The sequence below is a fragment of the Lithobates pipiens genome, unplaced genomic scaffold (genome assembly GCF_037356315.1).
Source record: "Lithobates pipiens isolate NorthernLeopardFrog02 unplaced genomic scaffold, aLitPip1_a1.2 Scaffold_19, whole genome shotgun sequence".
Lineage (NCBI taxonomy): Eukaryota > Metazoa > Chordata > Amphibia > Anura > Ranidae > Lithobates > Lithobates pipiens.
Window position 1 is genome coordinate 365,089,498 of NW_027507764.1, and position 27,351 is coordinate 365,116,848.

General features: G+C 42.3%; 1 protein-coding gene across 1 annotated transcript in view; it reads right to left on the reverse strand.

Annotated features, from left to right (window-relative positions):
• Positions 1–27,351, reverse strand: part of MBOAT1 (membrane bound glycerophospholipid O-acyltransferase 1) — an 84,576-nt gene that overhangs the window by 35,127 nt on the left and 22,098 nt on the right. Inside the window, exons 2-3 of the mRNA XM_077492263.1 lie at positions 6,721–6,866; positions 2,087–2,164 (exon numbers count right to left, since the gene is read on the reverse strand). Of these exons, the coding sequence (XP_077348389.1) occupies positions 2,087–2,164; positions 6,721–6,866 (224 nt within the window). The remainder of the gene's footprint in view (positions 1–2,086; positions 2,165–6,720; positions 6,867–27,351) is intronic.

The window sequence follows — 27,351 nt, forward strand, 5'->3', positions numbered from 1 at the left end:
ATAGCGTCTACAAAATAGGGGATAGTTTTATGGCATTTTTATTTATTATATATTATTATATTTTTTTTTACTAGCAATGGCGGCGATCAGCGATTTTTATTGTGACTGCGACATTATGGGGGACACGTCGGACAATTTTAACACATCTTTGGGACCATTGGCATTAATACAGTGATCAGTGCGATTAAAAATGCATTGATTACTGTAAAAATGGCACTGGCAGTGAAGGGGTTAACACTAGGAGGCAGTGTAGGGGTTAAGTGTGACCTAATGCGTGTTTTTTTTTACTGTAGGGCGGCGTAGCTTGGCATGTGACATCACTGATCGTCTTTCCCTATGACAGGGAACAGACGATCAGTGACAAGCTCACTAGGAAGCACGGGGAGAGGTTTGTTTACACAGACCTCTCCCCGTTCTTCAGCTCTGTGACTTGATCGCAGGAAACCGACGGTGATAGGGTCCACGGGTCCTGCGGCCATGGAGCTCAGGACTGGGTCACGAGTGCGCCACTGGCGGCGCACACGCGACCCACGGCTGGCTCTTAAAGGGCAACCTACCTGTACGTGCTTGTGCCCAGCCGTGCAATTCTGCCAACGTATATCGGCTTGAGTCGGTCCTTAAGTGGTTAAGGTGAAAAAACACCTGCCAGTGACCGGCCCCCCAACCCCCCCATTTTACTTACCTGAGCCCTATATTTCCCTTGGTGGAGATGCACTGTCCCTCTGCATGGGGTCCCGGCTCTTGACTGGATAGATTGATAGCAGTGCGGCCATTGGCTCCCGCTGCTGTCAATCAAATCCAATGACGCGGGAGGCGGGGGGCAGGGCCGAGTCCAGCATTCGTGTTTATGGACACCAAATGCTGGACTCGGGAGCATGCCCGCAAGGTAACCCCCCGGGAGAGCGCTTCTCCTAGAAGGTTATTTGATGCGGGGAGGAGCCGCGAGAGCTGCCGATGGACCCCAGAAGAGGACGATCGGGGTCACTTTGTGCAAAACGAGCTGCACAGGCCAGTATGACATGTTTGTTATTTTAAATTTTAAAAAAACAAAGGCTTACAATCACTTTAACTTTACAGGGAAAAAAAAAGTCACAATAAAAAGACACTCAGGGCTGCTGGGATGGTTAACTTGTAGGCTGCTCTAGGTACCCACAAAATATATTCATGGAACCAGTTATACCTGTTTGCAAGACAAGTGTATCTTAAAATATACCTAAAGCCAAGCCTTTTCTCTTTCTGGTTTGGCTAGAATGGGGAAATTTTGAAACTCCTGTTTTTCTTGTTGTTCGTTTGTCTGCAGGGATTTCCAGTCACACTATAGGGAGTTCCTCTCACTCTTTGTTATGTCTTCAGATCAGGAATTGAAGTTAAATATCCCCAAAAATTGCAAAAAAACTAATAGGGAGTTTAACCATTCCCCACTCTATCAAAAACTAGAACAGAAAGTGTGGGCTTTAGATAAACTTAAAGTGGAAATTTGTCATAAAATTAAGTCCTACTGAATCACTTCAGGCTGGTCCCTTTTGCAGGTATAACTATGTCAAACATTAGAAATAAGTGGCTATACTGTTTACATTCCAGTAATCCACTGTCTCACCCTGCTCTGCACATACTCAGTTGCTCTCCATTTTTAGGCACTGCGCCCAATTTCTAGAGACTGATCTGCTGACAGCCTAAAGATTTAATGCTGTTCATGGGGCTCTGGGCTTCAACAAAATGGCAGCCTCCAGCAAGAAGAAACAAGAACAAAGCTGGATTCAATGTACAACACATAATAATTTTGGTAGCATAAATATTAATGTGGAATGTATGTTTCTTGCTAAAAAAAAATTCTTATCAATCTGTCACGGGTAAAGTTCCACTTCAAAAACATCTGTCCATTTTTTAACACAACAATTAGTAATTTTTGTTTATACCAACTAGGAAAACATAGTACTATTAAAAATATTAGTCATAGTAAACCCCCAACACCAAGCATAGCGGGGCATGTGCTTATCCCATCAGCATAAAGCTGTAGCTTTTCCTTCATATGATATGCAGTATGTACAATAGGTTATGTGAAGAATGCGAAATCCATAGACCTTACCTGTGAACTCTTTCTTGACTTGCATTCATCATGATGAAGTAGCATACAAGCACTAAGGTAAATATGTGCAAAGAGTACCTGGTATTTAAAAACAACACATTCATTTACTATTTAATTTCCATAAAAGTCCTTTAATAACAGTAACAGTCTGGCATTACAGAGATTTATACTATATCAAAGCATACATGAAAAACAGCATATCTTTAGCAGAAACAATAAATGTTAAAGTATTACTGCTGAACCTACAGTATCTGGAGTAAATGGATAGTGACCACAGTCACTAAGGCCGCAGGAGACAGCCATACCTCCTGTGATCCTGTGCGGTTTCGAACATTGAGAGGCACATCAGCATATATTGTAGATCAAGGGTCTCCAAACTTTTTAAACAGAGGCCAAGGTCACCGTTTTCCAGACTTTAGGGAGGCCGGATTGTGTCCAGTGGGGGTAGAAAATGTCCTAGGCCCAGCATCAGTTTGAATAAACATGGCTTCAGGCTTGGTGGTCAATAGGAGAAGTAGTGCCCTATCATTGGTATTAGTGGAAGGAATAGTACCAGTATCTACTGTATCGAATAATATTTAATAGTATCGGTACTAGTATCACTAGAAGAAACCGTGCCCCGTTGTTGGTGTCAGTGGAAGGAATAGTGTCCCATGGTTGGTGTCAGTGGGAGGAATAGTGCCCCATGGTTGGTGTCAGTGGGAGGAATAGTGCCCCATGGTTGGTATCAGTGGGAGGAATAGTGCCCCATGGTTGGTAGCAGTGGGAGGAATAGTGCCCCATGGTTGGGGGTCAGTGGGAAGAATAGTGCCCCATCGTTGATATTAGTGGGCGGAATAATGCCCTATCATTAGCGTCTGTGGCAGGAATAATGCCCCACTCTTGGTGTCAGTGACAGAAACAGGGCCCCAGTGTTCGTGTCAGTGGGAGGAATTACTGGATTAAACCAAGAGCTGGATTAAGGCTAGCAAAGGGTCACATCTGGCTCTCGGGCCGCAGTTTGGAGACCACTATTGTAGATGGTCCATAAGGTCATTTGCTTCCACTTCTAATCTTCCAGACCCTTCTTTAGAAGTATAATTTTACAAGAACAATGCTTAAGTGTCTAAGGAATGTGCCACAGCACTGAGTTAATTGGCCTTAGTAATATCACAGCTAATAATGCCATTGGTGCTGGGGAAAACACTCAATTTCAATAGACTATAGTCCAACATTTAAAAATGTTAAAAAATTAAAACTTGCATTTCTGGGCTTACTAATCTTGTGTTTCAGGACTTTCACAAATTTAATAGTTTCAGGCCCTCAGGTCGCCCACCTGTGGCCTCTTGGCAGCAGCCTTTCCGCCACCTGGGGCAATCCCCTATGGGAAGGATCAGAGCTCATGTGTTCCCAGAACATATACTGTATATATGTCAGCACCCAGCATCCTCAGGGGCTCCCTCCCCAGCAATTAGCCAGAGCTGCATACATATTTATTCTGCCTATTTGCCTAGCTACCACCTATGTTCCAGAAAGGTCTAGTCATTTCCAGAAGGCAGGAGGAGCCCAGGCAAACGCAACAGCACAAGAACATCATGAGCAGTCCTATCTAGTAAATTGCAGCACTCTGTTAGGCAGAATGCTAGATAATAAATTTGCCTCTAGCTCCCCCTGTTAGGCGGAGGAGTAAATTACACTAACCAAACTATATACTGTACATCCTAGCACCAAACTAGGAGGGTGCTACATTTCTACCCATGGTTCTTAGCGAGATGTCTGTTATCCCCCTGCCAGGTTAATGCTAGCTATACATGCCTACATCTATGGTAGTTATATATGGGTTCAATTTTGAGTTGTGGGTGGGACCGTTAGCACCACATGGCTTGACAATTTTTGATTTAAAAACCAAAGGAGTTGGATGGTAAATTCTTAGCAGAAAAGTGACTGCGGTCAATCAAATACAGTCCATGTTAAAGTATTCTGACAGTCACAGAAGCAGCGGCTGTCAGAATACAATAGTTCATCTGCTCAACAACAAAGAGATCATAACAAAAAGTTTAGGATTATCAGTTGACGCTGATACAGACAAGTGTTTCGTCAGATTAGGCAACCCATCAGAATTTGTAACGGAAGTGAAGTTTCGTTGCTGCCATCTTGCTACACCCCGCACTCGTCAACAGTAAGGATAGAGTGAGAAGGCGGCAAGCGGACATCTTGCTACACCCACCGGTGTCTTGCATTTTACACTTATTTTTAACAGTAAACAGAGCTTATATAGTAAAATTCTGTATTTTCAAATCCCTCAGGCTGTTTTGATGTTGCTTTTTCAAAGCAGCGGTGTTCTGTCAAATTACTAAACCACTGAGATCAGCAGGCTTGCCACTGCTTTTAAAATTGAACATCTAAACAGTCCGACGGATTTTTAAATACTGCATTTCACTATATAAACTTTGTTTACTGTTAAAAATAATGCCCCGTGGCTCTTAAATTCTTACTCTTTCGTGGTCCGCATGCCCCATACACATTAACCCCTTCTATGACCACTACTTTGCAGGCGTGGAGAGTTGGCCTCAGACTTGAGCGATACTTGAGCTATCCCAACCTAGCCCAGATATATACAATTCCTGAACCCAATGCCTGGATTAAATTTAATATTAAATTACTCTCCCAGATAATTCATGATAATTCAGTGATTCCACTACCCCTGTTGTGCTCAAAATACAAACATTCCAGAATCATATTTTTTTTTAGGTACATACAACTCTCCCATGCCTTCAGCTGCCAATTCTCCCACGTTGCCCCTCAGCTCACACAAGCTTCTTTCGAAGAGGTCCTGAGGCTAGACTGCACCAACAAACCAACCTCTCGGATATACTTACATCTCCTTAAAGTCTCCCTTCCTGATTTGGATAAACTTAGGGCCCGTTGATGCCGGCATGACCAGGAGCTTGATCAGGACGACTGGGAGGAGGACTTCCCGTTTCGGTCCCTGGTCTCCACCAGGGACTGCCTGATCCAATTTAAAGTAGTCCACGAGCCTACTTCACCTCCTCTAGGCTACATAAAATGGACTCTAATCTCTCCCCAGGATGTTGGAGATGTGGGGGGACCCCGGGGGATTTTATTCATATATTCTGGACCTGTCCAGCTATCACGGTTTTTTGGGAGGAGGTGATGTCTTGCATCTGTTTAATTAGTGCTATCCCCTTGCAGCCTTCCATATCTGTCTGTTTATTGGGTCTTGTTTAACAGCTGATTCCTACTGTGGCATGACGTACGTTGGTGAGCTTGTTAATGTTTTACGCCTGAAAGAGCATAGCACTCCACTGGAGAAAGTCTGCCCCACCTACGGTCGCTTCTTGGAGGCAGTTGGTGAATGAGAACTTACCCCTATATAAGGACACATACTTCAACAGAGGCTGCCCTCTGAAGTATCAGAAAGTTTGGTCCAAATGGTTGGAAGAACCATCTACGGCCTAGAGGAATCTAGATGGGTCTGAACTGAGAATAACCCCCCTAGCCTGTACACCAATATGACACTACACCCTCCACGAGAGTCAATGGTTGTGAGCAAGACCTTCCTTAGGCCTTTACACTTACCGCATATAAGTGGGAGCATTGAGTAAATGTCCATGCCATCTCTCCAATCCCCACCTGTGGCATCCACATCTCATCTAAACATAATGGTGACCGCCGCTTAATTGTAATGATGAGTTTATGATGTTGTACACCTATGCTTCCAAGTCACAGTCACTAATATACCTCTATACTGTGTTCTATGTTATTTGTTTTGTATGTGCTTTAACACCAATAAAAATATTTATTAAAAAATTTATAAATAATGCCCCTTACACACAGATCGGATTTTCCGACAACAAATGTTGGATGCAAACTTGTTGGCTGAAAGTCCGACCGTGTGTATGCTCCATCAACATTTGTTGTCTGACTTTCTGCCAACAAATGTTGGCTAGCAGGTTCACAAATTGTCTGCCAACAGAATTTCCGTTTATATGTACACAAGTCTGACTTACAAAAGTTCACACATGCTCAGAATAAGGCAGAAGAAGCAGCACTAGCTATTGAATTTCTTTGTTCTCGGCTCGTTGTACGTCTTGTACGTCACCACGTTTGTAATTGTTGGCCAACATTTGTGTGACCATCTGTATGCAAGACAAGTTGGAGCCAACAACCTTCGAACAAAATTTCAGTGTGAAATGCAAAACTCTGGCTGTAACAAGATGTCCGCTTGTCGCCTTCTAACTGTATCCTTACTGTGGACGAGTGCAGGGTTTAGCAAGCTGGCGGCAACGGAACGTCACTTCCATTACAAATTTTGACGGGTCACCTAATCTGACGAAACACCAGCACAAAGGATCTGACAGACAAAGTTTACACAGATAAAGTCTTGTCCCAAGATCTGTCATGAGTTTCAGACTAAATGCCACTGGGTATTTCTCTTTTTGTTATATTATTGTTAACCATTTGACTCAATAAAAAGAAAAGCATTTCCAAAACTGATGCACTTTTCTGCAACAGAATATTCTTGATCTTGACAAACATTCCTGACAAACTTTGATCCCATTCACAGTTCACTTGTCACAATATGGGTTCATGCCTACAGAACAGTAAGTCATAAAAAGTCCTATATTACTTACCATCCAAAGCAAAACACTGCGAGGTAAACACCAATGATGGTGGCAAAAGCATGGCGCACAGTAGCATGTGCATGGCTTGCACTCAGGTAGGTACGGAACCAAACAGCGACACCAAGAGCAAACAACTGACATGCCACAAAGTTGACCTGTAAAAGCATAATAAGCACATTAATTTTTTCTTCAGGAAAATCATGGACTCATTAACTTTATTAACTAACTAGAACGTTTTGTAGTGGAACTTGAAGCAAATTTTTTTCCAAGTGCACCCATATTTCAGTTTTGTGCAGCTGCTGAATAGGTAAAGTGAGCTTGCACTTTACCCATGCTGGCTAAAGTAACTAATTTCAATAAAGGACTTCTATAGTGGATTTGTACATCATTTAACATGGTCACAACAAACAAAATACATTAAAAAGACATTTTAGATAAATATTAAAGCTAGCATATTAAAAGTTAAAGTGTTACTAAACCTAAAAACATTTTTTACTTTAAAGTTTTTTTCTGATAGAGAACTGATAGGGGGAGTTTCTTCTGCCTGTCAGATGGAAGCAGTCCATAAGTAAAAAATGTTTTTGTTTTTAATTTAAATAATAAAAGTTACATCCAAGCACATAAAATGCCTCCAAAAAATGTTTTTGAGCCCCCCCCCCACAGCCACATATATGCACACAGGAACGTTAATTGTGTGCGTCAAGACACAGACAGGAAAACGTTGATTGTGATACACGTTACATATCGCTGCGCATGCTGGACTGAGAGCAATATTTCTTGCACCAGACCTCCTTCATACCACTAAACTGATGACCTATACGGGGCTTTTTATACGTTGCGTATGGAAAATATAGGGTACTGACGTTTGTCACCATTTCACGGGCACACCCAAATTTAAGGTTTTTGAAGACCCCTCGTATCTTACCGAAAGTTTTGTTAATTTATTGCGTTTGTGTGACCTAAAATTAACTTTGATGTGTATTTTACTGAAATTCTGCATTATTATTGTGTAGTATAGCTTTGGGGGGTTATGCAATCTTCAGGCTTAAAACAATTTTTTAAATGTGTGCAAAAAAATCTGACAACGGCTCTGGCAACCAAAGGGTTATAGGATGAGTGGCCATTTGTTTACATCGTTTGCCCAGACTTTTAGAATTCCATGGGGATTTACTGCGCATAAGTGGCCAGCACAGAGAAGATTTTGCACAAAGGATGTCCACAAATGTAAGATGCTGTGGGACACATGTAAATATGCATCAGGGGAAGGTGAGATACTTAGGTACTTTGGAATGCTGACTTGTTTGAAACCAAAACAAAAAAAAAAAAAAAGAAAGGCTTAGGTCTATCTTTTTTGTGAATCCTGTAAAGCCCTGTAAGTATTGTACCCTGGTGGGTGGTATGTTAGGACTTTGCTGTCTTCCTGAGCTCTGGGCACAGTGCCATCCACCATTCCAAGTGTGTCGAATAGAATACCCCCCACTTAATGCTGTGGTTCCCACTATCAACACCTACACCACTAAAGAACACAGCAGGACGCTATGAAAACAGCAAAAATTTATTGCACGACCCACCAGATAGTTATGATAATTCTATGGTCTTTTTCTGCTGGATAGACAAGGGTAACCCTTCTTTTACAGGGTTTAGTCTAGTCTCACCTGATCAATCACAGCAGATCACATGTCAATTGTACACAATGAATGGCTTCCTTTTATGCCATCCATTGTATACAATTGTGTTACTAGCTGTAATTGGTCACAGTGATCACATGGTACAGACAGGGCCAATCACAGCCCAAAAAGACACCAAATTAATCAGTTTCATTCAGTAAAAATGGTTGCTTATACCAATTAAATTCTTTGGTATGAGCAATCATAATGTGTAAAAAAAAAAAAAAAAAAAAAAAAACCTGATCCCTTCTCCAGAGTAGTACAATGTTACTATGGTAACACTATTACTCTAGTCACAGTGTTTTAAGAAAAAAAAAAAAAAATCGCAAAAAATAAAAAAAATATGTAAAAAAAAAAAAAGTTTACAACTTCTAAAAACTCGACATGCCTCTTACTAAATACCTTGGATGGTCTTCTTTACAAAAAGGGGTGATTTGTGGGTATTTGTACTGTCCTGAAATTTTTGGGCCTCAAGAAATGATGTCAGTACATCAGGATCAATCAATTTTCATTATATATATATATATATATATATATATATATATATATATATATATATATACACACACACACATATACACATACATACATATTTCCCACAGACTAAATAAACACTGATTTAGGTTATTTTGACCAAACAAATTTATGAAGATTATTTACAAAATTTTATAACAAAAACGAAGAAAAACAATTGTTTATTTCAAAATTTTCGCTCTTTTTTCCTTTGTTTAGGAAAAAAAAACCCAGCTGTGATTAAATACCACCAAAATTCTATCATGTACCATTTTTATACTTTTCACCGTCTCTGTAACCCATACTTGCATATATTTTATACTGTTTGAAATTGTACAATTTCCTGTCTTCCAAATAAAATTTGTCTCTGTTTTTGTGAACAAAATTATAAAAATTTAGTTTGGGTACAGTTTTGCATGACCGCGGAATTGTCATTCAGGCTGGGTTCACACCGCTGCGGGGGGAGAACCGGATGTGATTCGCACAGCAAATCACATCCGATCTCCGTAGCGCTGCGAGTTCAGCCATACAGATAGTATGGCTGAACTCGCAGCGGTCCCGCAGCAAACTCGCACGGGACCCTTTTTTGGGTCCGCAACGGAATCGGATCGCATGGGGGTTCACACCATGCGATCCGATTCCTGTGCGAGTCGGCAGATCGCACTGCGATATGCCGACGGATCTGGGGGTGTCATTAACATAACATTGACACCCCCAGCCGTCCGCATAGGGCAGTGTGAACTGCCGGCGGGAGGTGTGCGATGCGGGAAAACGCCGCGGATTCGCGGCGTTCCCGCATCGCAGCAGTGTGAACCTAGCCTTAAAAGTGTGACAGCGCCGAAAGCTGAAAATTGGCCTGGGCAGGAAGGGGGTCAAATTTAAATATTACATGCAGGTAAATTTTCCTCTTTCTGTGATAAAGAAGAAAATCGCTTGTTCTTGCAATGAAGCTTTAGATTTTTATTTAAAGCAAAAAAGGAAAAACACAGCACATCAGCTGTACAATTTTAGTTTCCTTGGAAAATTGGTAGACACAGCAGTCAGTAGCTATAATTATAGTGAAAGAGAGATCACCTTTTCTTTTTTTACATAGTGCGGGTTAAACTCCAGCATGCTTGGCAGATGCCTGCACTCCTTCTCTCCAAGAATTACAGTAGGATTCAACACAGCCCACTCCCTAGCAACTAATCATGCTGTTCATTGCTCAACCTCAAAAATGGCAGATGTGAAGCCACATAAAGGTCTCTGTTTAACAGGATGGGGAAAGCAGTTATGCCATTTCCTCGTGGTAGACTGCTTGTGGTTTCTGGCAATCAGTACCAAAAAATGTTCAATCTGTTTTTCTTTATATGAAATAAGTATAAAATGATCCAACGAGAAAGAAGGTGTGCTGCTTCATTTATTTTAGTAACAAAATTTACAAATACAGAAGGGGGATAGAATTCACAGGAAAGTCGTAACTACCGTAAATGTGCTATAGCCTAAGCACAGATTTATTAAACACTTGAGTACAAGCCTGTAACCTTCCATTATCAAGCCATTTTTACATTTTCAGTACTCTGATAGTTTGACTGACAGTTACTGCACTTTTTTTGGTGTTTTTGGTGTTATTTTAACACTTGCTTTTTTTTGTTTATATTTTTTTTTTATGATTTTATCCACCCTGATACATATACAGTTTCTTACAAGTGAGTACAGCCCTCACATTTTTTAAATAATTGATTATATCTTTTCATGTGACAACAATGAAGAAATTACACTTTTCTACAATGTAAAGTAGTGAGTGTACAGCTTGTATAACAGTGTAAATTTGCTGCCCCCTCAAAATAACGCAACACACAGCCATTAATGTCTAAATGCTGACAAAAAAAGTGAGTACACTCCTAAGTGAAAATGTCCATATTGGGCCCAATTAGCCATTTTCCCTCTCCGGTGTCATGTGATTCGTTAGTGTTACAAGTTCTCACGTGTGAATGGGGAGCAGGTATGTTAAATTAGGTGTTATCTCTCTCATACTGGTCACTGGAAGTTCAACATGTCTGAGGATCTGAAAAAAAGAATTGTTGCTCTACATAAAGATGGCCTAAGCTATAAGAAGATTGCCAAGACCCTGAAACTGAGCTGCAGCATGGTGGCCAAGACCATATGGCAGTTTAACAGGACAGGTTTCACTCAGAACAGGCCTTGCCATGGTCGACCAAAGAAGTCGAGTACACGTGCTCAGTGTCATATCCAGAGGTGGTCTTTGGGATATAGAGGTATGAGTGTTGCCAGCATTGCTACAAAGATTGAAAGGGTGGGGGGTCAGCCTGTCAGTGCTCAGACCATATGCTCCACACAGCATCAGATTGGTCTCCATGGCTGTCGTCCCAGAAGGAAGCCTCTTCTAAAGATGATGCACAAGAAAGCCTGCAAACAGCTTGCTAAAGACAAGCACACTGGAACCATGTCCTGTGGTCTGATGAGACCAATATAAACTTATTTGGTTCACATGGTGTCAAGCGTGTGTGGCAGCAACCAGATGATGAGTGGGAGTGTAATGGTCTGGGGATGCATGAGTGCTGCCAGCACTGAGGAGCTAGGGCTGGGGAAAATTTTTTATTTAAATCTTGAATCGAGTTGAGAGGTCAAATTGATTCAAAATTTCAGCAAAATCTGTTTTTTTAGATTTTTTTTTTTTCACCAGGACTGGCGCTGACAGCGTGCCCATCCTGAGGTGCTGCAGGCAGGAGTTTTTAAGCGAGGCCACGGCTTTGGCCTAGTCCGCGAGGCCGAGCGCCGCGGACTAGGCCTAAGCCGCGGCCTCACCTAAAAACTCCTGCCTGCAACTCCCCAGGACCAACGCTGACACCGCGCCGGTCCCGAGGAGCTGCGGGCAGGAGTTTTTAGGCGAGGCCAGATGCCACGGACTAGGCCTCACCTAAAAACTCCTGTCCTGGTGACATATACTGTGTGTGTGTGTGTGTGTGTGTGTGTGGATATATGTGTATGTGTATATATATATATATATATATATATATATATATATATATATATATATATATATATATATATACCTCAAATAATAATACCTCAGATTGGAACCCCATTTGGCCTTCAGAACTGCCTTAAAGGGGTTGTAAAGGTAAACATTTTTTCTCCTTAATGCATTCTATGCATTAAGGTGAAAAAACATCTGACAGTCCCACCCCCCCCCCCCCCCAGCCCCCCTGTTTTACTTACCTGACCCCTCGAAAGTCCCGCGCTTGCCTCCGACATCCTCTTCGCCGCTCAGCCTGGCCGTTGATTGGCTGGAGTGGATGGATTGAAAGCAGCACATCCAATGACGCGGTGTGCCGGTGGGCGGGGCCAAGTGATACAGTCAGCAGCTATAACCACCGGCTGTATCAAGGGAGCGCGCCCGCAAGTACTTCTCACCATGCGAGGGAGCTCGCATAAACATGAGAAGTACTTGTGGGGGGAAGCAGAGACAGCCGCCGAGGGACCCCATAAGACCAGGTTCGGGGCCACTCTGTGCAAAACGTGCTGCACAGTGGAGGTAAGTCTAACATATTCGTTATTTAGAAAAATAAAAAATTCTCTTTACAACCCCTTTAATTCTTTGTGGCACAGATTCAACAAGGTTCAACATCTGAATGTCGCAGCTGAATTGAAAGGTCCAATTTTGGTGAACCTCAGGTTCCTGTTAGCTGACAGGAGCGACGCCTGGTGTGGTCTTCTGCTGCTGTAGCCCAAGTCTCTTGAAGCCCCTGTCTTCCCCATTCTGATGCTCGGTTTGAACTTTAGCAGGTTGTCTTTGTGACAGACTATGCAGCATGCGGCTTAGGTGCTTCCATCCATATACAGGTTTCTCCAGTCTGGAACCAGGTATTGGGGCCCAATATTGTACCCAAGAACTAGAAGACACTAGCTTAGGTGCCATAAACAATTGCAACAGCCACCTTTTTATTCTTCAGGGCCTCCACTTTCATAAAATATATAATGTTTTGGGGTTCTAGGTAATTTTCTAGCAAAAAATGTTGATGGTGAGTGTGAAAAAAAAGTTATTTTTTTATTTAAAATCTGATTTTTTTCATTTGTTTCAAATTTTAATAAAATGCTTTTGTAGTAAAAATCTATCTAAAAATTGTTTTCTATTTAAGATACATTAATAATTTTGTTTATTCAGCATGAAATGGAGCTTGGTTATGTAGCATGAGGCTGTATATTCTGCAATATTTACATTTTTGGTAAACTCATTCAATGAATCCAAGCTCTGCAAGCTAAGATAACATGCACTGCATTGATGCATTCACACAATTTCACAGTAACCATGAGATAAAACAAAGTTCAAGAATATTAATTTATCCCATTCGTTTGCAAATCTATGTACACTACAAACTGTATGATTGAATTGGTTCTGATATCGCGGTTTTACTAAACTGACAGCTTATTATTCAAAATAGGAAACCTTCATTTTGTTTGCAAATATTAAGGATTCTAACTTCCAGCAAGAATAACTCCTTACATTTAAAGAGCACTTGTCATTTCAGCTCCATTGTGGCAGTGCCTGTTAGCGGGAATCCACTCACCTGCTGCTGCCACGTCTCTCACCTTGTTGTGTCACTGCTGCATCACCAACCATCCCATTAAAATAAGTAGGACTGTCAGTGAGTCAACAGCGGGTCAGAGGAGGAGCCGTTGTGGGACGGAGATGACAGTTGCTCTTTAAAAATTATGATTTAAATCAAGTTGATTAAATCATGATGTAAATAGTGATTTAAATCGACTTGATTTAAATCAAATCCACCTGATATAGATATAAACACACACACACACACACACACACACAGGAAAATAATTATTTGACCCCCTGCAGATTATTTTGTTAGTTTGCCCACTTACAAAGAAATTAAGGGTCTAGATTTTTATCATCGGTGCGTTTTAAATCATAGAGACAGAATATCAACCAAAAATCCAGAAAAAAACATGACACAAATGTTATAAATTGATACATTTTTCTTCCTCCAAAACACAGCGAATCCCCCTCCTCAAGAAAGCATGTGTACAGTCATTCCAATGAACTTCTAAACATCAGAAGGGCCAGGGGTGGGTTTGAGGGCAGAGTCAAAAGGGGCACCATTAGGTAGGCTGTACAGGGCCCCATGATTTCTAACAGCGGCCCTGCCCTCCCCTACCCGACTTCCACTTGAAACCTGGCCATTGCCTTTACAAATATACACACACTCCTGGCCGCTGACCACAGTCGGGAATATGTGCATGTGTTTAACCACTACAATACAGGGCACTTTCACCCCCTTCCTTCCCAGCCCAATTTTCAGCTTTCAGCGCTCTAGCGCTTTCAGTGACAATTGCGCGGTCATGCTACACTGTACCCAAATGAAATTGTTATCATTTTGTTCGCACAAATAGAGCTTTATTTTGGTGTTATTTATTCACGACTCCGTTTTTTTTTTTTTTGCGATATAAGCGCAAAAATAGCGGAAATTTGGAAAAAAAACAATATTTTCTTTTTTCTATTTGTAAAGAAATCCAATAAAATCAAATTTTGTCATAAATTTAAACCAAAATGTATTCTGCTACATGTTTTTGGTAAAAAAAATTCCGTTAAGTGTATAATAATTGGTTTGTGTGATCACGGACATATGTACGCAAATGATCATGTACATATGTGTGCAGGTGATCACGTACATATGTGTGCAGATAATCATTGGGACATGTGATTTTAGTGGGACATATGTGGGGGACATGTTTTTATTATTAGGGACATGTGTATTTATTATTTGGGGACATGTATGTTTTGGGGACATGTGTGTTTTGGGGACATGTGTGGGGACTGTGTTTGTACTGTGTGGTGTGTTGTGTGTTTACACTACACTGATGATCAGTGAGTAAAAAGCTGTAAAAAGCAGCCCATACTCACTGATCATCAGCCAGCTGCAGCGTTCTGCTCTCCTCTCCTCAGCGGTGACTTCCGTGTGAGGAGAGGAGAGCCGATTGCCTAGCAACCGGCTGTTTGTTTACATCACATGACGGCCGTGATTGGACACGGCCGTCATGTGATCAGGAGGGCCAATCACAGAGCCCTCCTGCCGATCTCAGATGTGCCGTGTCCGGGTGACACGAGCACATCGGGATCGCGCCGCTGCGCGGGCACGCGCGCGCGCGATCCCGCTACTCCTGAATGACGTTCAGGAACGTCCTATCAGGAGTAGACGGCTCCCCCCCGGCCGTATATATGCATTGGCCGGGTGGGAAGTGGTTAAAAACACGTTTGAAACAGGACCCAAGTGCCATTTTAAAATGATGTGGTTAAATGGGTGTGGTTTGGGGGGAGGTGCAAAAATGCAGCTCAGCTAAGCGTTTTTACTGCTCCCCCAAGACAAGTATAAAGTAGCATCTCACAGTGCCTCATGATCTTTAGGCCTCATGCACACAGGTGTTTTTTTTACTGCTTCCTCCGGGTTATCCTATGTGTCAATGCACATATAGACTTTTAGAATCTTTTCGTGGCAGGGGTGTTTACAAGCAGGAAATAAAACCAAGAGCCAGTGTGTCCAGGAGCAGCAGCGTTTTGGCAGAAAAAAAAAAAAAACACATGACACTTGTAAATGTGACGCTTGTAAAAGTGTCTAAAGCCCCATACACACTATCAGTTTTTCTGCTGTTTTTCCTTCAGATTTACCAAAACCATATAATATGAGGTCAAACCTTAGGAGTTTCCAATTGTATGCAATCAGGCAGGCCCTTGTACTACATGGTTTTGGTAAATCTGATGGAAAAACTCAGCAGAAAAAATGGGGTATAATGCTTTTACAAGCGTTTAGCCGCGTTTACAGGTGTATTGCGCTTCATTCTAGCCAATGAAATAAATGAACACCCACTCCTGTAAAAGCGGTAGACACTTTTACAAGTGTCAGGCTTTTTTTCTGCCATAAGGCTACTGCCAAAAAGAGGAACAATAGGCCTTATAGCTTAAGGATAATCATCCACACAGGACAGCCGGTGCTCTATGGCTCTGTCACAGTGTGTCATATAGCTGTTGGGTGCTGACTTTGTTCATTTATAGCTACACTGTGTGTTACAGATTGTAACACACCATACATCCACAGCACCCAACAGCCATGTGACACACTTTGACAAAGCCATAGACCACCGGCTGTCCTGTGTGGATGATTATCCTAAAGCTATAAGATGTTAACCACTTGCCGCCCCCCCCTATAGGCAATTGACGGTGGCAAAGTGGTTGCATAATCCTGATCGGACATCATATGACGTGATCAGGATTATGAGCCACTGCGCGCCCCCGGGGGCGCGCATCGCGGCGATCGTTGTTGCGGGGTGTCAGTCTGACACCTGGCAACTACGATCTCAGTAAAGAGTCTCCGACGGAGACTCTTTACCACGTGATCAGCCGTGTCCAATCACGGCTGATCACAGTGTAAATAGGAAGAGCCGGTGATCGGCTTTTCCTCACTCGCGTCTGTCAGACACGAGTAGAGGAGAGCCGATCGGCTGCTCCTCTGACAGGGGGGTCTGTGCTGATCGATTATATGCACAGCCCCCCCCGAGGATGCCCACACTGGACCACCAGGGACGCCACCAGACCACCAGGGATGCCCAGCAAACGTTAATCCTCCCTAGACCACCAGGGATGCCAGTCAGTGCCACAATGGATGCCAATCAGTGCCCATAATGGATGCCAATCAGTGCCCACAATGGGCATCACTGATTGGCATGCATTAGTACAGTATAACACCAATGCCGCCTATGAGTGCCCACCTGTGCCGCCTATCAGTGCCCACCTGTGCCGCCTATCAGTGCCCATCTGTGCCGCCTATCAGTGCCGTCTTTCAGTGCCCATCTGTGCCGCCTATCAGTGCCCATCTGTGCCGCCTATCCATGCCCATCTGTGCCGCCCATCCGTGCCAATTTGTGCCACCTATCAGTGCCCATCCGTGTCGCCCATCAGTGCCACCCATCCGTGTCGCCCATCAGTGTCCATCAATGCCACCTCATCAGTGCCACTTCATTGGTGCCACATCATTGGTGCCCATCAGTGCCGCCTTATCAGTGCCCATCAGTGTAGCCCCATCAGTGAAGGAGAAAACTTACTTATTTACAAAGTTTTGAAACTGAAACAAAAAAAAAACATTTTTTTTTTCAAAATTTTCGAACTGTAGAGGTGATCAAATACCACCAAAAGAAAGCTCTATTTGTGGGAAAAAAATGATAAAAATTTCATTTGGGTACAGTGTAGCATGACCGCGCAATTGTCACTCAAAGTGCGACAGCGCTGAAAGCTCAAAATTGGTCTGGGCAGGAAGGTGTTTAAGTGCCCGGTATTGAAGTGGTTATTAAAAGGCACTGTAGGGAATTTGAATGATTCTATTAGGATGTCACAATGGGCATTACGCGTCACTCACTGTGTGCTGCCCAGTGCCTGCTGCGCTACCCATCACCGCCGCTCGTATTTGTTTTACTGCTCCCTCCCTGCCAGCTCTCTCCCATCAGTCCTGGCACCAGAAAGAGCAGAGCAGCCGCAGGTAAAGCACTTTACAGATCACTCCGCCAAACACCGAACCCAGGAAAGTAAGATAGCAGACGGGAACTCCAGCGCATGCTGCTGGGTGAAGGATTGTGTACCTCCTCCCCGAAAATGAAAAAATTGTCTCTCAGTTTCCACTTCCTGGGTTCCTCTATTGAACTGATGGGGCCCAGAAAACTAAATGTATATACCCCTAAGCAAAAAGGAGCATGGGGGGATAATTTAATAAGCCTAATTCTTTGTTTGTAAGAAATACACTCTAAAGCTAGCCGGTCTTCCCTGGAGAGCTGATAGGGCCCGGGCCCAGGACACCAGGGCTGGCTGTACTGCCTTATCAGCGGCCCTGCTCCTCCAACCGCCACTTAATAGCAGTCTGGTTGCACGACAGAGTAGAGTTTGCTAGGGGCCAAGATACAGAGTAGATAAGGTTACTCTGAGTTCCAGTATCACACTGTGGTTTCTGCTGGTGAGAAGCTCTGTTACAGGCTGGTTGGACAACAGAGGATCTCTCCATCATCACAGGTCACCTATCAAGCCCTTTGTGATAATATCTGTTTGTACCTTGGATGTATTTACTAGTATTAATCTGTATATGTATTATTTCCATACTAGTGTGCATCTATTTAATTATGGTTAAATGTTATATGCTGGTTGAAGTAGCTCATTTGCTTCCAATTACTTTGATAGGATTACTGGTTATTTTCCCAGGAAGGGGATCCCCTCTGTTTATAGAGGGCCTGCCCTGGGGGAGACACTGCCAACTTTATTATCAAACCCACTCCTCCACTTAGAGAAGGATCTAGTTATTTTATTTAACTACAGGCTTAGTGCTATATCCTGTTTAGCAAAAGCAATTTCTTATTAAATCTTTTTGAGTTCAGGTCCACTTTAATATAAAAAAAAACCTGTAATTTTAAAAATGTGATTGTACTATACCTCACAATAAATACATGATCATTAGAAGATGGTAGTGTGTCATATTTTATATATACAGCTTTGCTATACCAATCCCAACAAGCTATTCACATGCATATTAGTACAGCAGTATAAAGGAATGCGCTTTCGTGGTTTTACAAGAACTGCATTCCATACAGTACATATTTTCTAGGAAACAAAGATCTATTTATACAGATTGGTGAACAACTGCTTTCCATCGTGTTGTTCCTCAGAATAATTCTTTATGAAATGTTGTCTGGTGCATCTTTAGTTCATAATATAGAAAGTTGTACTGTGCAAGTGCAATGCCAAAAATGTGCAAAATGAAGGGGAAAATGACATCAACATGTGCAACCTCCCTTCTCTAGCTTGCCTCTGCACATATTAATGGATTATAAAGGCCAATATGTGTTGCTTCTGATTTGCATTTTGAAACCTTATTTTAAAGGACTGCATGTAGTGTTTGAATTTTGACTTGGACCATATGGGGATGCATAGAGTTATTAGAGGTATTGTTTTTGCTATGCATTTCTTTTATCCTTCTAACATAACTCACAGAGACTATAACAAGACTGTAAGTGTGTTTTGAACTATGATACACACACCTATTGTTAAACCATTAGGGACCATTCACACCAGAAACTGTGCGTTCACTGACATGTATTTGACGCGCATATTTTATATGTGCATTTTTGCTTTTCCCTTAATGTCACTTCCGTCTTCATTCTCTTTTAGGCTTCTATGTGTACTGTACTGCATTGCAGTATGTTTTTCTGCATTTGTGGTGAACAAAAATGCAGCATGTTGTACTTTTTTCACTGCACTGCAATAGTGTGAACTATGCCCATTGGATAACCTGGATTTTGGACTGCTATGCAATCGGAATGCAGTCCGAAGTACAAATATAAGTATCTATAATAAATAAATAATAAATGAATGCATGAATGTAAAAAAGGCAAGGGACTAAATACACCTAAAGTAGAACTAAAAGGTAACATTACAAAGCTTGTGCATTTATTGCAGAAGAGACATGCAAAATCTATTCTTCAATAAAATTGCAATCTTCTGTGACATGTACGCTGAGTTGTGCATGCGCAGCTCAGATTCCATCACCAGCACAGACCAGTGATCTGCAATGCCTAAATCTTTTGCACGTGCAGGAGTTACTTCATCCCACACTGGCCAATTAAGATGGCCAAATACCGACACCTAGGGGAAGTCAGGTAGAAGATGCTGGTGCTGGCGAGGGACCCCTCACAGACATCAGGCTGTTTGAGATGACGTAAGTATTGTGATTTTAGTTTTAAAACGAACACATAACTTGCCTAATCAATATCTATTACTACATACTTAGTGCCTAATCAACTATAGTTGGTTCTGCATTGTGCATGATGACCCCAAAGAGGCCACACCCACATGACCTGCAAAAAATGGGAAGCTTTGTGGGACTGGCGGTATTGCAGGAAGATAGTCTGCAGGAGCGGGGAATAAAGAAAGTATATCTGCTTATACCTTACCCTCTAAACCAGGGGTCTCCAAACTTACTGCCATTCACATATTAGGGGGGCTGGACAGTGGCCAGTGGGAGAAGAAAATTCACTGGCATCAGTAGGAGTAAACAATGCCATAGGCTTGGAGGTCAGCGGGAGTAAAAATATTACATAATCGGTGTCAGTAAGAGGAATAGTACACCATAATTGATGTCAGTGGGAGGAATAGTGCACCATAATTGATGTCAGTGGGAGGAATAGTGCTTCATCATTGGTGTCAGTGGGAGGAATAGTGCTTCTTCATTGGTGTCAGTGGGGGGAATAGTGCTTCATCATTGGTGTCAGTGGGAGAAATAGTGCTTCATCATTGGTGTCAGTGGGAGAAATAGTGCTTCATCATTGGTGTCAGTGGGAGGACTAGTGCTTCATCATTGGTGTCAGTGGGAGGAATAGTGCTTCATCATTGGTGTCAGTGGGAGGAATAGTGCTTCATCATTGGTGTCAGTGGGAGAAATAGTGCCCCATCTGGTTTGAGGGGAAGGAATAGTTCCCAAAGGGCCAGATAAAGGCAAGCTAAGGGCCACATCCAGGCCGCAGTTTGAAGACCCCTGCTCTAAACTAAACAATAATTTAATATTTATGTGGGTATCCCCTTAGGATGCATGTTTATACAGTAAGCAGACACTATTGACGTTAACATAATTTTGATTAAATTCTATTCGATTTTTTGCAGTTTTATACTTACCAAGGTGGATGCAGCATTGGTCACCTGGCACCTGTACACTGAGAGCCAAGCTATCGAACACCACCGATCGTTCGGTTCTGACAGCTTTGTGAGCAGATCACAAGTCACAGTTTTCTGCTCTGCCCCCTCCTCGCTCATTGGAGCGCTGAGCTGTGTAGGGGGCGGAGCGGCCCACTCAGGCTCTCAGCGGCTCACTGAGAGGATAAGCCTGGTGTCAGTCCAGGGGCCTGGTGGATCCTGACTTTAATTTTTATGATGACACGGTGCCTGGACAGACTTCTCTGAAGTTAGCCCGCTCTCTGCTGAAAACGGGTCACAGGAGTGCAAAAGTAATCCAAGGTTCCACTGTACAGCCAAATAAGATTTGGCTATACGTCTCCTTTAAAGCCATTCTGCTAAAAAAAAAAAAAAAAAAAAAATATATAACTCAGCCAACTATTCCCCTCCATGAACAGAAGGGGTATTTGCAATGTACTATAAAGGTGGCCATAGAGGATTATTTTTGATCAGCCAGAGTTGAATGACAAAAAAACAACAAAAGAGAACATATAGATTCTACAACTCTAGTGGATAGAGGAATTCTTCCCACTGAGACATTGTATTCTGACTGTGGGCTGCAGTGCTGATCTAGAAAGTTTTCCAACATTCCTGTTTGACATTAGTCAATCCAACAATCAACTTCTGTTGATCGGGGATGACCATATATGGATTAAAGTTCAGCCAGTCCCTGGTTATCATCCCATCCTGAAAGACTGGGGGACAGTAAATGCTGGAATGTGCACAGTTCAGATACTCATTTAGGGCTGCAACTAACGATTATTTCCATAATCGATTAGTTGGCCGATTATTGTTTCGATTAATCGGTTAATAACCTTAAGTAAAAATAAAAAAAGGTAATTTTGCTGCGATTTGCATTTTTACATTTTTTTGGGCCAATTTATTGCTGGGCAGATTAAAAAACACAAATTGCCGCAAAAACGCATTATTACATGCTTTTCTGCAGCGTCTCCGTTGAAGTATCTTGAACCCAAAAAAACAAAATAGCACCGTTTTACATTTAAAAAACGTCCTTGTCTTTTCCAAATATGCAGCAGCTGAAAAAAATCATGGATGTGAACGTGTCCCATAGGAAACCATGTAAATGAACTGTAGTGTGTTTCTGCAAAAAGCACCAAAAAACACATAGGTGTGACCCAGGCCTGAGATGTTTTTTTTGTTTTGTTTTTTGTTTTTTGTTTTTTTTAGAGCAAGGGAGAGTTATAACCCCTGTCCAGTTTTTTTTTTTGCCATCTGTATCCCACTGGGGAGATTTACCTTCACTTCCTGTCCCATAGCCAAAACAGGAAATGAGAGGAAAGCAAATTAAGGGAACTCTTTGGAGCCCCCAGGTCGACAGAACTAGTGTCCCCATTAAAAGATTTCCCCTCTATTACTTCTGGGGACAATCCAAAATATGTTTCTGTTCACTTTCAATGATAATGGTAAACAGGGCAAATAGAGAGTGTGAATCTCCCTAACTAGAGCACAGACACCAATACCTAATATGTGTTCTATTAATCCATCTCCCCTCCCCTATCCAAAACGAAAGTAAAAAATGTTCAACTCCGCCTGTCAGTTTTGACGGTGGACATGAATGGGCATTCTATGCTAGTCTACGGAGCAATGGATGTCAGTGGTGACATGCCTGCTGACATCCGACCCGGTCCGATCTGCTAAAAGCAGACGGATGGCCCTACGTTCGCATCCGTTGCTGTCGGATCGGATCAGGTGAGATCAGATGAAAATGGACATGCTGTCCGTTTTCATCTGATCTCTCCATAGAAACCAGCGGCGCTCGACAAGCCCCTCCCCGCTCAGTGAGCAGAGAGGGATCTGTCATCCGCCGGCTCAGTGGAGATCAACGGAGAGATCTCCCGCTGAGCTGGCGAACAGAAGCGGACTCCGTGGAAGCGCATCCGCCTCGTGAGAATGATGCCTTACTTATAGTTAAAACAAAAAAGTAACAAAATGATATTTGTATAGTGGAGGAAGAGTGGGATAGAGAGGAGCAAACTTATTTGAAAGGGTGAAGAACCACTTCAAAAAAGATATATTTATTATTTTTATTCACCCCCCCCCCCCCCCAACTGATTTGTTTATTCACGTAATAATGTAATGTAGTGTAGTGTAATGTAATGTGTCTTTGAACTTGCTAGAATATTTGACTACTCCAGGAGAGACAATTACCTAGCATAGCCTCCCGCCCTTGCATGTCATAGCCCTCACCTCTTCTAGGAGTATCTAAATACTCAGCCCCTCTACCCCTCCCTACATAAATCTTTTACCCAGCCAAGGGGAATAATATAGAGTGTCATTTTTGACAGCTCTGATGGCGTCACCCAAAAACAGTCTCAGGGCATCTTTTACAGGTAAATAATACACATAAAACACATCAAACGCACATATATGGGAACATTTTTGTGGAAATGGTCTGGTGACAGGGTCTCTTTAACCACTTCCCATCCTCATAATTGGACTATGGTTGAAGTGGTTATGGCTGAGGATTACGTTTACAGGTGGAGGAAAGGGGTCCCCATCCCTCTCCCACCGCCTTTACCAGGCTTTGCCGTCTGATCCGGGAGCCCAGTAAGGATGTCACTGGCGGCAATGACTTCCCCAATCACAGTGAGAGAAACTGATGTTGTTTCTCCTACTGTGTGACATCATACTGGAAGCAAAGAGGATTTTGGCCCTTCCGGTTCTGGTCTCATGTAAACAAGCCATTATCAGCTTGTGAAAGCCTCTGATAAAAATAATGGGACCTCTCACAGCCCATGGTATCATAAGGGATGCTGTTTATACAAAGTTGATAAAAAAAAAGAAAGGAAAATAAAAAAATAAAAAACATTGAAAGTGCCGTGCCATGCCCCCCCCCCCCCCCTTGCTCATGCGCAAATGCAAACATAGGTCCTGCACGCATATGTAAATGGTGATCACACCACACGCGAGGTATCGGCGCAAACTTCGGAGCAAGAATTCTTAAGTTAGACCTCCTCTGTAACTCTAAACTATTAACCTGTAAAAGCTTTTAAAGCGTCACCTATTGAGGTACCGTAGTTTGGCTCCGTTCCACTGGCGTAGGCAAATTTAAAGCGTGACATTTTGGGTATCTATTTAGTTGGCGTAACATCTTTTTATTTTTCACCAAAAATGCACATTTCTGACAGAAATGTCAGAATTGGCCCGCGCTGGAACTGGTTAAGAGCGGTTAAAAAAAGGGGTAGGAGACAATTAAAGTGAACCTATAATGTATTTTTTCTGTAAAATGATGTGTGATAAACCTTTCAAATTTTTCTTGATTGGAGGTCTAGAAGATTAAAGATTCCCTAATATAATACCCATGATTACAATTACTGTAATTTTATTTAATTATTTTCAATATTAGGACATGTGGATTGCAGCAGGACCTATCATGCTACAATCACTACCACACCCTGTGCACTTGCGTAATTAAAACGTATAGGTACAGCTATGCAAATTTAAATTACAACTCTAGTAGTTAAACAGCAACTCCTGGCTATATGTACTATGCTGTGTACTGTAATGCAATACAGAAAATACTGTAAGGCCGCGTACACACACGGGGACTGTTCGCTCAACTTTGTCCACTGAACAGTGTTTCGGCGGACAGTCCGCTCGTGTGTGGGCTTCAGCGGACAGTTTCAGCGGACAGTCTGACGAACAAAGTTTTTCGGAAATTCCGAAAAACTGTCCGCTGAAACTTGGTTTGAGCGGACAGTCCGCCCGTGTGTAGGCTTGTTCGTTAAACTAAGTCTCGCGCATGCTCAGAAAGAATTTACACGCCGAAGGTTGCATTGCAGTGTATAGGACGTCGTTTTCTAGTCCCGTCGTACGTGCCGTTCACGTCATCGCGCACGGTTTCAGCGGACTGTTCGTTCGTCGTGTGTGGGCAAGTCCGTCCATGCTAATTTTGAGCGGACTGTCCGCTGAAACTGTTTGACGAACAAAGTTGAGCGAACAGTCCCCGCGTGTGTACGCGGCCTAAGACTGCAAAGGTCGAAAAGCCTACTACATAATTAGGTTGAAAATTAAGTCCAAAAAGTCCCTTTTTGTTAACGTACAACTGTTTCTTTGTAGGGTGGTATTAAAAAATCCCCTCCATCCCCTGAATTGTGCCCACTAGGACAAATACTTACCTTTAGCCCCTAACCAGGAATTTTTACTGTGTGACCCTGCTTGAAACCTCACAGCCTTTGTCTCGAAAACAGCCGCTTTGTACTGAACATGGGTGCCATGACCCCCTTTATTACTTGGCGGCCTCCACTGGTCACTACAGGTACAGCTTACCAATAGGAATCAAATGGATCATGCTGTGCATGCCCACTTTGAAGCATCTTCATCATGACTGTCATTTCGAGTAGCGCCACACAGTGAAGATGGCTGGATTAAGGTTGAGGGTGAGTATTTGTCCTAGTACTCAGGACGTGAATTTATTACCAAACAGTTTTCCGAAAAACAATTTCTGTTGTATCAATGTGATGTTGTAAGCATTCTTTTTTTTTAAAAGTGGGCAGAAAAGCCCCTAAATTCATAAGTTGGTAAGTGGAATGAGCTCTTGAAAGCTCTACCATGGATGGCAAATCTCAACTAGAATATGTTGTAACCATATTAGTATAAATATGTAAAATATATGTAAATATAACCATATTATATCAATATTTTATGTTTGTTTCTAAATCTGCCACCACCCAACTAGGTTACAAAAAAAAAAAAAAAGGAATTAAACGGAAATTTCAGATTAATGTTTTTTAGCCAGGTGAATACTATTGCTTAGTGAAAGAAATGTCACATAAGGCGCACATCAAAATAGACCTGCTGTGATGTATTATGTGGCAACCTCAGCCTGGGTTCCATCGAGGCCACGACTCAGAGCTCAGCCGGTCTGAGCTTAATTATGGGGAAGGACACTCCAAGCATATGGGGGAATTAAATGCATCATCAGCTGCTGCAAAAATCATAAGATGAGTGGCAAGTGTGTATAGATCTGATCATGAAAATTAGAACCTGTTGAGCTTCAAATACAAAGAAAGCATACAAGGGTCCACAATGATCAAGCATTAGAAATTATTAAAAAGCTAGCAAAAAACATGCCAAAAAGCATTAATCCATTATGTAGCCTAGGATGCAAGATAAATCCCATTACAGAGGAAGTAAACCCTGATGGGTGTTACTTCCTCTTTGTTTCCCTGCAAAGGTAAAGCATAATGGGCTACTATGCATTGCATAGTAGCCCAATGTGTGACACTTCCCTGTAGGAGAAGCCCGCAATGTCCCCGTCTTCCTCGCTAGTAGCGAGCGTCCATTCTTCACCCCTCTTCCTTCCGGGGGGCCACAAACTCCGACTTTGTGACTGGCTCAGAGTCGCGTGATGTCACTACCGCCTTTAATGGCATGACAAAAGCTAGAAACGGCAGAGCGTGCCCTTTTGAACTCTGGCGCATGCGCAGAAGAAATCGCCATATGGTGATTTGCAAATATCTCCTAGAACGTGCAGGTCTGGGAGATATTTCAAGCACCTACAGGCAAGCCTTAATCTAGGCTTACCTGTAGGTTAAAGTGGTTTAAAGGGTTTGCAACCACTTTAAGCCCTGGTTCACATTGATGCTACTTTGAAATCATGCCCACTTCACTTGAAGAAGTGGCCCGATTTAAAAGTAGCAAGGTCAGAGAGATTTCAGGTGCTACTTAATAGACATCTGTGTGGCTTCATGCACAGATATCTATTGAAGTCGCACCTGAAATCGGCAAAAGTAGTGCAAACTACTTTTGTAAATCGGTGCGGCGCCACAAAATTGGTGCAGCACCGATTGGAACAGTGTCACTGCCTCCAACAGGCTGTGACTTGTCATGTGATTTGATCAGTCAAACCTAGGCTTAAATTGATTTAGATCTTTATTATATGTCTTGAATAAAAACAAATTAGAAATTAAAAAGATTTTAAAAAATAATGAGAAAAAAATAAAAATTCTGTCTAGCAATAGAATTCCACAACAATGCACTCAGGCATAAAGATGTTATAATGCAACAAACAATAAGAACTAAGTCACATGTGTCAAACACAAGGCCCAAAGAGGCTCATATCTTTGATGCCAACCATAATGCTAATGTGGCCTGTGTTGAAATTCAGGTTGACACCCCTGAGATAAGTGATAAATAAGTTTAATAGGTAGAATTGATCATGAATTTTAGAGCAGAGGTGGGTGAATGATAATGAAAAGGGGGGGGGGGGGGAATATTACTGGATATATTTTCTAAAATATATAATTCTTTATAAATTATAATAAATGAAAGTAATGTGCCTCCATTTAAAGATACTTCCTTATAACTCCCGATTTTACTGCTGGACAAGTCTCCTGGGAGTTGGTTGACATCTATGACCCCTTCCAGGGTTTTTCACCTGTATTCTTACAGGTCCACAGAACATACCATGATCCTTCAAAAATTGTTTTCATGCCTACACGCTCTCTACGTCCCCAAGTTGAAGCATATTCCCCATTGCTGCTGCTGATCCACGTTTTTTTCTCTTGCCAGCGTCGACATTCTGCATCTCTATGTCCCAGCAATATAAAGCTTGCCTATGTAAACCCCAACAATGAACTTCTCTTATTTGCTTCCTTTTGTTCTGCTAAACATACCATTGAAATGTTTTTTTAGATCACTTTTTAAGTGCAAAGAACACCC